The 12,896-nt window shown below is 41.6% G+C and overlaps 1 protein-coding gene across 2 annotated transcripts; it reads right to left on the bottom strand.

Annotated features, from left to right (window-relative positions):
• Positions 1-762: 762 nt before the first annotated feature.
• Positions 763-8,523, bottom strand: LOC124140006. Of its 2 annotated transcripts, none has more exons than XM_048400713.1 (4): positions 8,447-8,523; positions 1,666-1,715; positions 1,384-1,446; positions 763-1,251 (listed from the first exon to the last, which is right to left on the bottom strand). In XM_048400713.1, exons 1-4 carry the CDS (start codon positions 8,479-8,481, stop codon positions 884-886), a joined length of 516 nt encoding a protein of 171 aa, XP_048256670.1. In that variant the 5' UTR covers positions 8,482-8,523; the 3' UTR covers positions 763-883. The 2 variants fall into 2 exon arrangements, with proteins under 2 accessions (XP_048256670.1, XP_048256669.1); XM_048400712.1 differs by lacking the exon at positions 8,447-8,523 and adding an exon at positions 2,371-2,477.
• Between the last annotated feature and the right edge of the window lie 4,373 nt (positions 8,524-12,896).

The raw sequence follows: 12,896 nt of genomic DNA, 5'->3' as shown, positions 1-12,896 counted from the left end.
TTCTGATGTCAAGTTTTACAGACACATCTGTTCTTTCATAGGATGTTTGTCGGCAACACTTATCTTTGTTCTAATACTTGGTATTAATATTTATATTCCATTACCCCCAACTGTGTTTTAAGAGTATATTTGTGAACGTTTTCCTATTTTCATTTGACGTGTCCACAATATTTGAAGCGGGTGCATCTGACGCATCATCAATGTTCAAGTCCAGTACAATTCCCTCTGCCAAAATCACACATTGTCTCATTCCATGCATTTCCTAAACGCTAGCTGCCACAGTCAAAACTGTGCCTTCTGTTGGGGCTGTTCTGTACCACCACCATTTTTTACTTACTTTTGGGGCATACATACTGTACAAAGAGTTGCCCCGTGTCCTTTAATAACCAGCGGCCTTGGACATATATCAACCCCAGTGTCTAGAAGCGGATACATCAACTTTAACCCAGGTATCACACACTCGCTGGTGGGCTGGAAGGGTTTTGTGAGTGAGTGAGTTTGGTTTGAACGGTTTTCCCAGTCATTTCACGGCGTGTCAGCGTGATGTTGAAGAGAAACCTCATGTGGTGCAGTTCTTATGTGTTTACAACTTTTTAAGACCCACACGCACGGGTATGGTGCTGACAAAACTAGCGACATAATTAAGGCCGACCGGTTTTCGAACCCACGATAATAGGTGCCGCTAGTATACATGTTTATCCTGCAAGTAGCATGAAATGTTTGCAATGAATGAACACAAGAAATGGTTTTATGTTATTCATTTAATTAAACACAAATATATTCAAACAAAATAATACAAAACTGATTTTGATTTAAAATTAAAAATGTACACAATTATTTTCATTTTCCATATTTACAGGTATGTACAAATACAAACACATATCTACTCCTCCTCCTCAATCACCTCCAGTCCCCACACAGTGACACGTGACTCCCCCTCCTCACACAGCTGATACTCTGGGGCCACCTCTGCCCCAACCCCTGCCATATCCCCAACCACGTCGCTCCAATTCACACCATTGTCCACACAATATTCAGGATTGAACTTCAGTTCTCGTTCCATGTTCATTTTCTCAGAAATCATGGCTTGGGTTTTTGTCTGCTGGAAGTTGGGCTGCAGAATATCGAGAATGTCTATGCTTGCCATCTCGGCGTGTTCACAGCGGGATAGACGACGGTTGCTTGTCCGCCATGCAGGTTTCTGTGTCCTTATGAAAGCCTTCCACAGGACGTAGACAGTGACTACCACAGCTGAAACAGAATATTAAAGTGTGAATATTAAAATGGGAAACTTTACAAACTGTGAAATGCGTTAAATCTTGATAGTGTGTGATTTTGAGGTGCTAAACGATTCAGAAGAGGAGGAAGAGAGAAATAACCTACCAATTCCTGCAGTTATTGCGAGAGTGATAAGACAGATGTTTCCTGGGCAAAACCACGTGACATCTGAAAGAAAACAATCACATGTGTACTATTTCAAACGTTACAAGATGTTCGACCTTTTACATCATGAGGGACTGATATTGGACATTTCCCATCAGTTATTTAATACGTTTACATAATGATGAGGTATTATATATATGAAATGACATCCAACATAAAATTCAGATACATCAAATATTCATAAATGAACATCAGTTGTCGGTTGCTGTGTAATATACTCACCACGAAAAGAAACATAGGAGGTGACGTCAGCTGACGAGAGTGTCGTAGTACTGAAACAGAGCGGGTTTAATAAAAAGAGGGATGACATATGGCATAAAGTCATCTTGTAACCATATAGTCGTTTTGAATAAAGATAATACCATGAAAATAATTTTATTGTGATAAGCTAAATGTCGGGAAAAAGAAAGTATACACCCATGTTTGAAGATGGCTAAAAATGAAACAAACCAAAGTGATTATTAGGGGATGATGTATTCGATATGGATATCATAGTAATGTTTGGACCTTAACTTTGCAGAGTTTCGGCGACTGTTTTCAGTCAAGTAACGATTTGATAACGTGTGTTAATGTTTTGGTCAAATCTATTTTTCAAGTTTGCACTTTCCTTTGCCCGTTACTTTTACTTTGACATAATGACCCAAAAGTGTTGAGTTGATATTCTGTCCCAATAATGATAAGTTATTAAAACAATTGTGACAATAAAAGGCCCTTATTTGGATTTATATGCAACGACTGATACCATCAGGGTTGAGTGAGTGAGTTGGGTTTTAATGCTGTTTCAAGCATCACACGGCGGGGGACACCTACAATATGCTTCACACGTTGTATCCATGTTGGGACTCGAAGCGGGTCTTCGGTTTGACGAGCGAAAACTTAAACCACTGGCCCATACCACTGCCCCAAGCAAAATCAAGACAATCTTACCTCGTACGAGCCGGTAGAATCCAGTTAGGAGGCATCTTGGTGTTCAAAACGTCGGAAAACTCGAAGAGCGTGACAAGTTAGTACCATACGGGCAGACAGCTTTGTCGTGATTGTGACGTCATGGCTCATAGTGACAATTGTGACGTGTAACACCAGTGACGTCATGTGTTTGCGTAGACTTAGCTGGGTTCCATCTTAAGCTGGCTCCCGGTTCCCTTTGCGCGTCGTCAACTTGCGATATTAAAGACGAGGTCCAGCTCCGGCGCAGTGGTGACTCAGCATAACACCGCTGCCACAAGCTAATTTGCATATCACGTGCCTGGACTTTTCTCTTGTTTGTAAACAAACGGGCTTTTTCAGAAATCAGTATAGAACGGACAAATACAAGTATTTGGGGGCGCTTTACATATTGTTTTGCATAATTATATTGATATGCTACTACAACTGCGACAGTGAGTTGCATGATAATATTTATACATCAAAGTGACCGTATCACTAGCTCTCCGTTGGGCTTCGATGACAGCACGTGGAGCCGTACAAACAATGTAATTAAAGGATAACTACTCAAAAACAAGTAGATTTTCACGTATTAGGATACTTTCTTTATGAACCGTAACCATTCTTTGAAATTTGTTTATGAAAATATGTAGACTTGTCAAACATGAAACGGATGAAAAGCATATGCAATATCTTGAATGGACTGTGAAAGATGTGACGAATCGTCACATGGCGCTGGCCTGTGGCAGAGGTAATTTGTTGGTCGCATGGAACTATGGGTAGGAGAGTGACAAAAGATAGACGCGTAGACAAAGCGAGGGACCAGCCTATGTGAACGATGAGACGTCATTGCATTATTCATTCGTGACCAGCTCGTGTTATTCCGGGACAAGCCGTATTTTCGCAAATGACATTCATCGATAGTGGGACGAGTCTTCTTGCAGTTACGAAAAGGGGCGAGTGGTAACGAATGTGGGTTATTGTGTTTCCCTAATGGAACGGGCAATCCTCTATACAGTTAATTCTAGACAGGAGTACAACTCCCATGCTTTCAACACAGAGTGCATGTGGAGCTGTTGATGGACTGAACGCAAATATGAAATAAGGCAGAGATGTAGAAATATAATTTGCTCATGACATAAGCAGATATGCAGGGTTTGTGCGTCCACTAGTCATGCCGATGGACTGATGATGGTGCGCGGTAACGGCAGCTATGGATTCTTGCTACACATGTGTTGGTTATAATGGATTGTCCGTCAAACATGTTTCATGGTCGGTGGGCTCAAATGCTCCCTGTACAAAGACAACACCGCTCTATCATGACGAGAACGTAGGTCAGCGGTGGAACAGCTATACATCTGCAGACCCGTGGGATTCTGGGTAAAAATATAGGTCTCCAGCAACCTACATATGTTTGTCGTAAGAGACGACTCGATGGGTAGGGTGGTCACTGGTCAGACTGACACCATATAGGCGGTTTTGGTTGATTGCATTATCGTATCCCAAATGCGCCGATCGGTGCTCATGATGTCAATCACTGGCTTGTCTGGTCCAGACGGACGTCATATAGGTGGAATGATTTCGGCGTTAAACAACCAAAGAAAAACATGCTCGAGGTGACATCTATGTCCCTCCTTGTCCGGGTGCCATGAAGTGCAATGTTCATGACTGGAGTCAAATGTCCCTGAATTTGGAAGGACGTATACACTTTCCAGGGCCTGTCCCTTGGGCACGCAAGAAACCTATGACTGTGGGTTCGAATCCACGTTCGCCCCAATTATGTTTCTAGGTTTGTCAGCACCATACCCCTGCTCGTGGGTTTCACCGAAGTGGTAAACGTCTGAGACCTGCATCACTTCGGGCTTTCCTCCCACATCAAGCTGACACGCCGTGATATAACTGGAATACTGTTAAAAGCGGCGTTAAACCCAACCCACTCACTCACTCACTTTCTAGGGCCAACTGTACATGCACTGTAACCCCGACTTTCGGTCGACAGATGGCAGAAATAGGGCAGGACATGAAATAACTCCAACCCGTTAGCCCTTGTGATGTGATCGTTTACAATAATTCGTTAGTGGAACTTTTAGTGATATTGTCGCTTTCTTGTTTGAATTTTGTTTCTCTTCACGACAATTTGTGAAATATAAGTACCACTGTAAGGCTTTGGCGGATTGGTTCCATGGTACATACCATTAGGACATACACTCGTGGTCGTATGCCCACTCACAATGTATAAATCACCTTCATACAATATGCACGAGGAAAGGATCGCGAATTCAAATGAGCTTCAGCTTCGAAAATGTGCAAAATTTGTGATGCGATTGACGGAGAGAAATATTTACTCTCACTTATACTAACTCCGACACCTTTGTGTGGTTGATATAACAGCCACTGTAAACAGCGACATGTGAAACAAATCGTTAGTTCTCGACCAGAACTACTTTCCTGAAACATGTTTATATCTAACATGTATGAGATATATTCCAGGTAAACATTAGAAAACTTCCATATCATGACATGCACCAGGTGCTCCGGGAAGATAGGACACGTGCCAAATACATCACCATCATTTAGGCAACTCTACAGCAAAAACTGTCACTGGCAGAACGCCGATTTACTTTGAGTGTATACGCAGACTCTAAACAAACGTGACGTCGTAGAGACTAGAGTAGCTCCCCTTTGATAAAGGACTCTAGCGGGCGGACCGATGGCTAGCCTCGAAGGGCGATCACATCGAGGAAGATGAAAATCATATGTGGGAATTTGCAATGTTTATGTACTGCTGTGAGAGATAAGAGAATAAATTAGACGATACAATAATTTATGAAGATAACATTATGATGATTATTTTACGTATATTCCAGGAAAACTTGCAATGTTAAGGTTCTGCTGTCAGAGATGAGATTGACAAATTCAACCATTAAAGAACGGAATTTTCTTAACTATTATACGCACAAAGCATTTCAAAAACTCACTTTTGAATTTACACATAAATAAATTGCGAGATGCCCTTAAAATCAAAATTTAATTTAACATGTAATCAAAATACGACGTCGAGTTGCACACACCCACCAAGAAAAAGATAATCTTAGACTATTATAGTTACCACATGTGTGTCATGAATTCAAGCCGAGGATACCGCATTCTCATCATCGATTAAAAAAATCGTTAACTTTTTCTTCTATATGTCATTACTGGGAACGACGGAATGTCTTCCAAAAGTGCGTTGACTTGTCATACATGCATATTTCTACGTATTTTCGCACCTTTACTCCCCAAAAAGTAGGGGATACGCGTAAATAACGTAAAATTTCCAAGAATGTAAGAGATATTAGTTTGTACTACTAGTAATAGTTGTATGAAAGTGATGAACGAATTTGTAACGCATAACAAGGGGTAGTGAAGTATGACAGCAGATGTTATGGCCGCCAACGATGTTGAAGAACGATTCGGGTAGGATGGGAAATTTCAGAGTGGACGTTTTTGGATCAGTAGTGCGTAATACCGTTACATTTTGTCAAACATTCATACACTCGACAAAGCATATTGCGTATGAATCGCCCAATGGCGATTTGAGAGATCCTGTCCCACTCTTCTTGCAGCACCTGACCAAGTTCAGCCAACGTGGTCGGCGGCATATGGCATTTTGGGTTTGTTGGTACCATTGCCCCAGTCTTAACATTGAACGTATTGGCCACTGCACGCATTCCAGCATGCCAATAGCCCGTAGATGCCCTGCGCGATGTAGACGCTGGACGCTTGTTCATTGATAAGGAATGAAGTCAAGTGAACCACAACTGTATGATAAGCAGAATCAATAAGATTGACAGAAATAATGGTCCACAGAGACTACTCGACCTTCCTTGAAAGCGTCAAAATCAGGAATGACGCCCTACGAACGTGTGTGGTGCTACTCCGTGTAGCACGTGCAAACTATAGGATGTGTTCTGATGTCAAGTTTCACAGACACATCTGTTCTTGCATAGGATGTTTGTCGGCAACACTTATCTTTGTTCTAATACTTGGTATTAATATTTATATTCCATTACCCCCAACTGTGTTTTAAGAGTATATTTGTGAACGTTTTCCTATTTTCATTTGACGTGTCCACAATATTTGAAGCGGGTGCATCCAACGCATCATCAATGTTCAAGTCCAGTACAATTACCTCTGCCAAAATTACACATTGTCTCATTCCATGCATTTCCTAAACGCTAGCTGCCACAGTCAAAACTGTGCCGTCTGTTGGGGCTGTTCTGTACCACCACCATTTTTGACTTACTTTTGGGGCATACATGCTGTACAAAGAGTTGCCCCGTGTCCTTCAATAACCAGCGGCCTTGGACATATATCAACCCCAGTGTCTAGAAGCGGATACATCAACTTTAACCCAGGTATCACACACTCGCTGGTGGGCTGGAAGGGTTTTGTGAGTGAGTGAGTTTGGTTTGAACGGTTTTCCCTGTCATTTCACGGCGTGTCAGCGTGATGTGGTAGAGAAACCTCATGTGGTGCAGATCTTATGTGTTTACAACTTTTTAAGACCCACACGCACGGGTATGGTGCTGACAAAACTAGCGACATAATTAGGGCCGACCGGTTTTCGAACCCACGATAATAGGTGCCGCTAGTATACATGTGTATCCTGCAAGTAGCATGAAATGTTATCAATGAAAGAACACAAGAAATGGTTTTATGTTATTCATTTAATTAAACACAAATATATTCAAACAAAATAATACAAAACTGATTTTGATTTAAAATTAAAAATGTACACAATTATTTTCATTTTCCATATTTACAGGTATGTACAAATACAAACATATCTACTCCTCCTCCTCCTCAATCACCTCCAGTCCCCACACAGTGACACGTGACTCCCCCTCCTCACACAGCTGATACTCTGGGGCCACCTCTGCCCCCAACCCTGCCATATCCCCAACCACGTCGCTCCAATTCACACCATTGTCCACACAATATTCAGGATTGAACTTCAGTTCTCGTTCCATGTCCATTTTCTCAGAAATCATGGCTTGGGTTTTTGTCTGCTGGAAGTTGGGCTGCAGAATATCGAGAATGTCTATGCTTGCCATCTCGGCGTGTTCACAGCGGGATAGACGACGGTTGCTTGTCCGCCATGCAGGTTTCTGTGTCCTTATGAAAGCCTTCCACAGGACGTAGACGGTGACTACCACAGCTGAAACAGAATATTAAAGTGTGAATATTAAAATGGGAAACTTTACAAACTGTGAAATGCGTTAAATCTTGATAGTGTGTGATTTTGAGGTACTAAACGATTCAGAAGAGGAGGAAGAGAGAAATAACCTACCAATTCCTGCAGTTATTGCGAGAGTGATAAGACAGATGTTTCCTGGGCAAAACCACGTGACATCTGAAAGAAAACAATCACATGTGTACTATTTCAAACGTAACAAGATGTTCGACCTTTTACATCATGAGGGACTGATATTGGACATTTCCCATCAGTTATTTAATACGTTTACATAATGATGAGGTATTATATATATGAAATGACATCCAACATAAAATTCAGATACATCAAATATTCATAAATGAACATCAGTTGTCGGTTGCTGTGTAATATACTCACCACGAAAAGAAACGTAAGAGGTGACGTCAGCTGACGAGAGTGTCGTAGTACTGAAACAGAGCGGGTTTAATAAAAAGAGGGATGACATATGGCATAAAGTCATCTTGTAACCATAAAGTTGCTTTGAATAAAGATAATACCATGAAAACAATTTTATTGTGATAAGCTAAATGTCGGGAAAAAGAAAGTATACACCCATGTTTGAAGATGGCTAAAAATGAAACAAACCAAAGTGATTATTAGGGGATGAAGTATTCGATATGGATATCATAGTAATGTTTGGACCTTAACTTTGAAGAGTTTCGGCGTCTGTTTTCAGCCAAGTAACGATTTGATAATGTGTGCACCTACAATATGCTTCACATGTTGTACCCATGTGGGGACTCGAAGGGGGTCTTCGGTTTGACGAGCGAAAACTTAAACCACTGGCCCATACTGCCCCCCGTAAAATCAAGACAATCTTACCTCGTACGAGCCGGTAGAATCCAGTTAGGAGGCATCTTGGTGTTCAAAACGACGGAAAACTCGAAGAGCGTGACAAGTTAGTACCATACGGGTAGTCAGCTTTGTCGTGATTGTGACGTCATGGCACATAGTGACAATTGTGACGTGTCACACCAGTGACGTCATGTGTTTGCGTAGATTTAGCTGGGTTCCATCTTAAGCTGGCTCTCGGCTCCCTTTGCGCGTCGTCAACTTGCGATATTAAAGACGAGGTCCAGCCTAAGTTCCATCTCTTCATCACACTCCGACGCAGTGGTGACTCAGCATAACACCGCTGCCATGAGCTAATTTGCATATCACGTGACCGGACTTTTCTCTTGTTTGTAAACAAACGCGCTGTTTCAGAAATGAGTATAGAACGGACAAATACAAGTATTTGGGGGCGCTTTACATATTGTTTTGCATAATTATATAGATATGCCTCTAGAACTGCGACAGTGAGTTGCATGACAATATATATTTATACATCAAAGTGACCGTATCGCTAGCTCTCCGATGGGCTTCGATGACAGCACGTGGAGCCGTACAACCAATGTAAACAAAGGATAACTAAGCAAAAACCAAGTAGATTTTCACGTATTAGAATACTTTCTTAATGAACCGTAACGATTCTTTGACATTTGTTTATGAAAATGTGTAGACGGATGAAAAGCATATGCAATAACTTGAATGGACTGTGAAAGATATGACGAATCGTCACATGGCGCTTGCCTATGGCAGAGGTACTATGTTGGTCGCATGGAACTCTGGGTAGGAGAGTGACAAAAGATAGATGCGTAGAGAAAGCGAGGAACCAGCCTATGTGGACGATGAGACGTCATTGTATTATTCATTCGTGACCAGCTCGTGTTATTTCGGGACAAGTCGTATTTTCGCAAATGACATTCATCGATAGGGGGACGAGTCTTCTTGCGGGTTACGGAAAGGGGCGAGTGGTGACGAATGTGGATTATTGTGTTTCCCTAATGGAACGGGCAGTCCTCTATACAGTTATTGCTAGACAGGAGTACAACTCCCATGTTTTCAACACTGAGTGCATGTGGAGCTGTTGATGGACTGAACGCAAATATGAAATTAGGCAGAGATGTAGAAATATAATTTTCTCATGACATAAGCAGATTTGCAGGGTTTGTGCGTCCACTAGTCATGCCCTGTTCTCCACTTAAACGAGTATGTGTATTTATTATATGCAACTAATGTTGAGAATGGCTGCACAGGAAGTCATTAATTTATACTGCAAAAATTTGCAACAAAATAATTTGTGCCACGAAAGTAAGGTAACAAAAAACTAATCTGCCTACAGTCCGAATGGCATAGCATAATATTAATTTATTGGTAAAGCCATGATATCAATCACAGGATTGTCTGGTCCAGACTCGATTATTTACAGACCGCCGTCATACAGCTGGAATATTGCTGAGTGCGGCGTTAAAAAACAAAACAAACAAACCATGTTATGGAGCCGGAAAATCTCGAAATATCACGAGTATTTGTTTTTCATCTGGAATCCTTATTTAATATTCACTTTTGATGAAATAAAGTAAAAACGTTTTAAATATTTATGATTTGTAGCCAGTCAGAGGTGTAAAGATTTAAATCCGACAGTGCATATTGAAGGACTTTCTTTCCGGACGATCTGTAGTCCTCTGTGGTGAATATCTGATATAAGACGATGGACTGATGATGGTGCGCGGTAACGGCAGCAATGGATTCTTGCTACACATGTGTTGGTTATAATGGATTGTCCGTCAAACATGTTTCATGGTCGGTGGGCTCAAAGGCTCCCTGTGCAAAGACAACACCGCTCTATCATGACGAGAACGTAGGTCAGCGGTGGAACAGCTATACATCTGCAGACCCGTGGGATTCTGGGTAAAAGTATAGGTCTCCAGCAACCTACATATGTTTGTCGTAAGAGACGACTCGATGGGTAGGGTGGTCACTGGTCAGACTCGCACCATATAGGCGGTTTTGGTTGATTGCATTATCGTATCCCAAATGCACCGATCGGTGCTCATGATGTCAATCACTGGCTTGTCTGGTCCAGACCGACGTCGCATAGGTGGAATGATTTCGGCGTTAAACAACAGAAAAAAAAAACATGCTGGAGGTAACATCTATGCCCCTCCTTGTCGGGGTGCCATGAAGTGCAATGATCATGACTGGAGTCAAATGTCCCTGAATTTGGAAGGACGTCTACTCATTCTAGGGCCCGTCCCTTGGGCACGCCAGAAACCTATGATTGTGGGTTCGAATCCACGTTCGCCCCAATTATGTTTCTAGGTTTGTCACCACCATACCCGTGCTCGTGGGTTTCACCGAAGTGGTAAACGTCTGAGACCTGCATCACTTCGGGCTTTCCTCCCACATCAAGCTGACACGCCGTGATATAACTGGAATACTGTTAAAAGCGGCGTTAAACCCAACCCACTCACTCACTCACTTTCTAGGGCCAACTGTACATGCACTGTAACCCCGACTTTCGGTCGACAGATGGCAGAAATAGGGCAGGACATGAAATAATTGTTACCCGTTAGCCCTAGTGACGTGATCGTTTACAATAATTCGTGAGTGCAATTTTAGTGATATTGTCGCTTCCTTGGTTGAATTTTGTTCCTTTTCACGACAGATATGTGAAATATAAGTACCACTGTAAGGCTTTGGCTTTGGTTCCATGGTACATGCCACTAGGACTATACACTAGTGGTCGTATGTCCACGCACAATGTATAAATCACCTTCATACAATATGCACGAGGAAAGGATCGCGAATTCAAATGAGCTTCAGCTTCGAAAATGTGCAAAATTGGTGATGCGATTGACGGAGAGAAATATTTATTCTCACTTATACTAACTCCGACAACTTTGTGTGGTTGATTTAATAGCCACTGTAAACACCGACATGTGAAACAAATCGTTAGTTCTCGACCAGAGCTACTTTCCTGAAATGTGATTATATCTAACATGTATGAGATATATTCCATCGACATCCAGGTAAACATCAGAAGACCTCCATATCATGCCATGCACCAGGTGCTCCGGGAAGATAGGACACGTGCCAAATACATCACCATCATTTAGGCAACTCTACAGCAAAAACTGTCACTGGCAGAACGCGCGATTTACTTTGAGTGCATGTCTTTCGACACTGTTGATAGTTTAATATCAAAGCGTTCCCTGGTTAAGATTATAGCTGATCTGATGGTATGTCACACCTCTACTTGTATGATTTGGCACATCACAACTTTATTTTCCTGATCTTAGCTAATGATATTTGTGTTTACCTCACACATCCCGTACGCGTAAACTAGCTTTGCAGATTGTTAATTGGACCTTTCTAACTATTCTTAGTACCTCTTTGATCTCTTCCAATCGCCCTAATAAATAAAATCTCAATTTACCAGACATCTTTAAAATATCCACGGTTTCAATTTAGCGTTTCGAATGAGATATATTTCATAAATTGTAACTAGGTTGCTGATGTGACTTGGCAGAAATGTAGGACTAGATGTATCATGTAATGGGTATATTTCTCATAACGTTTGACTCATTATCGAATTACTGTGCAGAATGTATATGAAAGGCCAGGGAGGTACTCCGTAGTTTCAGTGTTTGCAAACAAACATGGCGTCACCACGTCTATGGGCGATCGAGTCAGAATTGACAATCTTGACTAATAACTGGTATACGTTTTGTTTGATTACTTTCAAGATAATGGAAGGATACAGAAACCCAGTACCTCGCACGTGTAGGCAAATAGATGTAGCGAGGACGCTATCGGGATCTGTTGCCTTTCCAGCTAACTGGAGTCTTTTACATGTGCAGCAACATTGCCCTGGAGAAATAAGCGAAGCACTTTAGCGAATACAGTTGGCATATATACATCCATATCTGTGCCTATGGACCTAAGCGCCTTTGAGGTGTGTGTGTGTGTGTGTGTGTGTGTGTGTCCTTCCCGAGTTTATAACAGTTGAATTTGGCCTAAATTGTACCGTGTTTCATTTTGCCGTCGTAGAGACTAGAGTAGCTTCCCTTTGATAAAGATTGCCTCGAAGGGCGAGCACTGAGTAAGTTGAAAACATGTGTAGGCATTTGCCGTTTTGACTTGCAATGTTTATGTACTGTTGTCAGAGATAAGAGAACAAATTAGACCATAAGTTTGAGGATAACATTATGATAATTATCTTACGCATATTCCAGGAAAACTTGCAATGTTCAGATACTGCTGTCGACGATTAAGAACGGAACTTTCTTAATCAATTTACACACAAACCATTTGGAAAGCTCACCTGTTTAATGAAATCATACATAGGAAAATTAAATTGCGAGAAGCTCGAAAATCGAACTTTCCACATGGAGTCAAAACACGACTCGAGTTGCACACACCCATCCATTATAACTACCACATGTGT

The sequence above is a fragment of the Haliotis rufescens genome, unplaced genomic scaffold, assembly GCF_023055435.1.
Source record: "Haliotis rufescens isolate VD_foot unplaced genomic scaffold, xgHalRufe1.0.p SCAF_20, whole genome shotgun sequence".
Classification (NCBI taxonomy): domain Eukaryota; kingdom Metazoa; phylum Mollusca; class Gastropoda; order Lepetellida; family Haliotidae; genus Haliotis; species Haliotis rufescens.
This window is presented reverse-complemented; position numbering and strand designations above follow the sequence as displayed.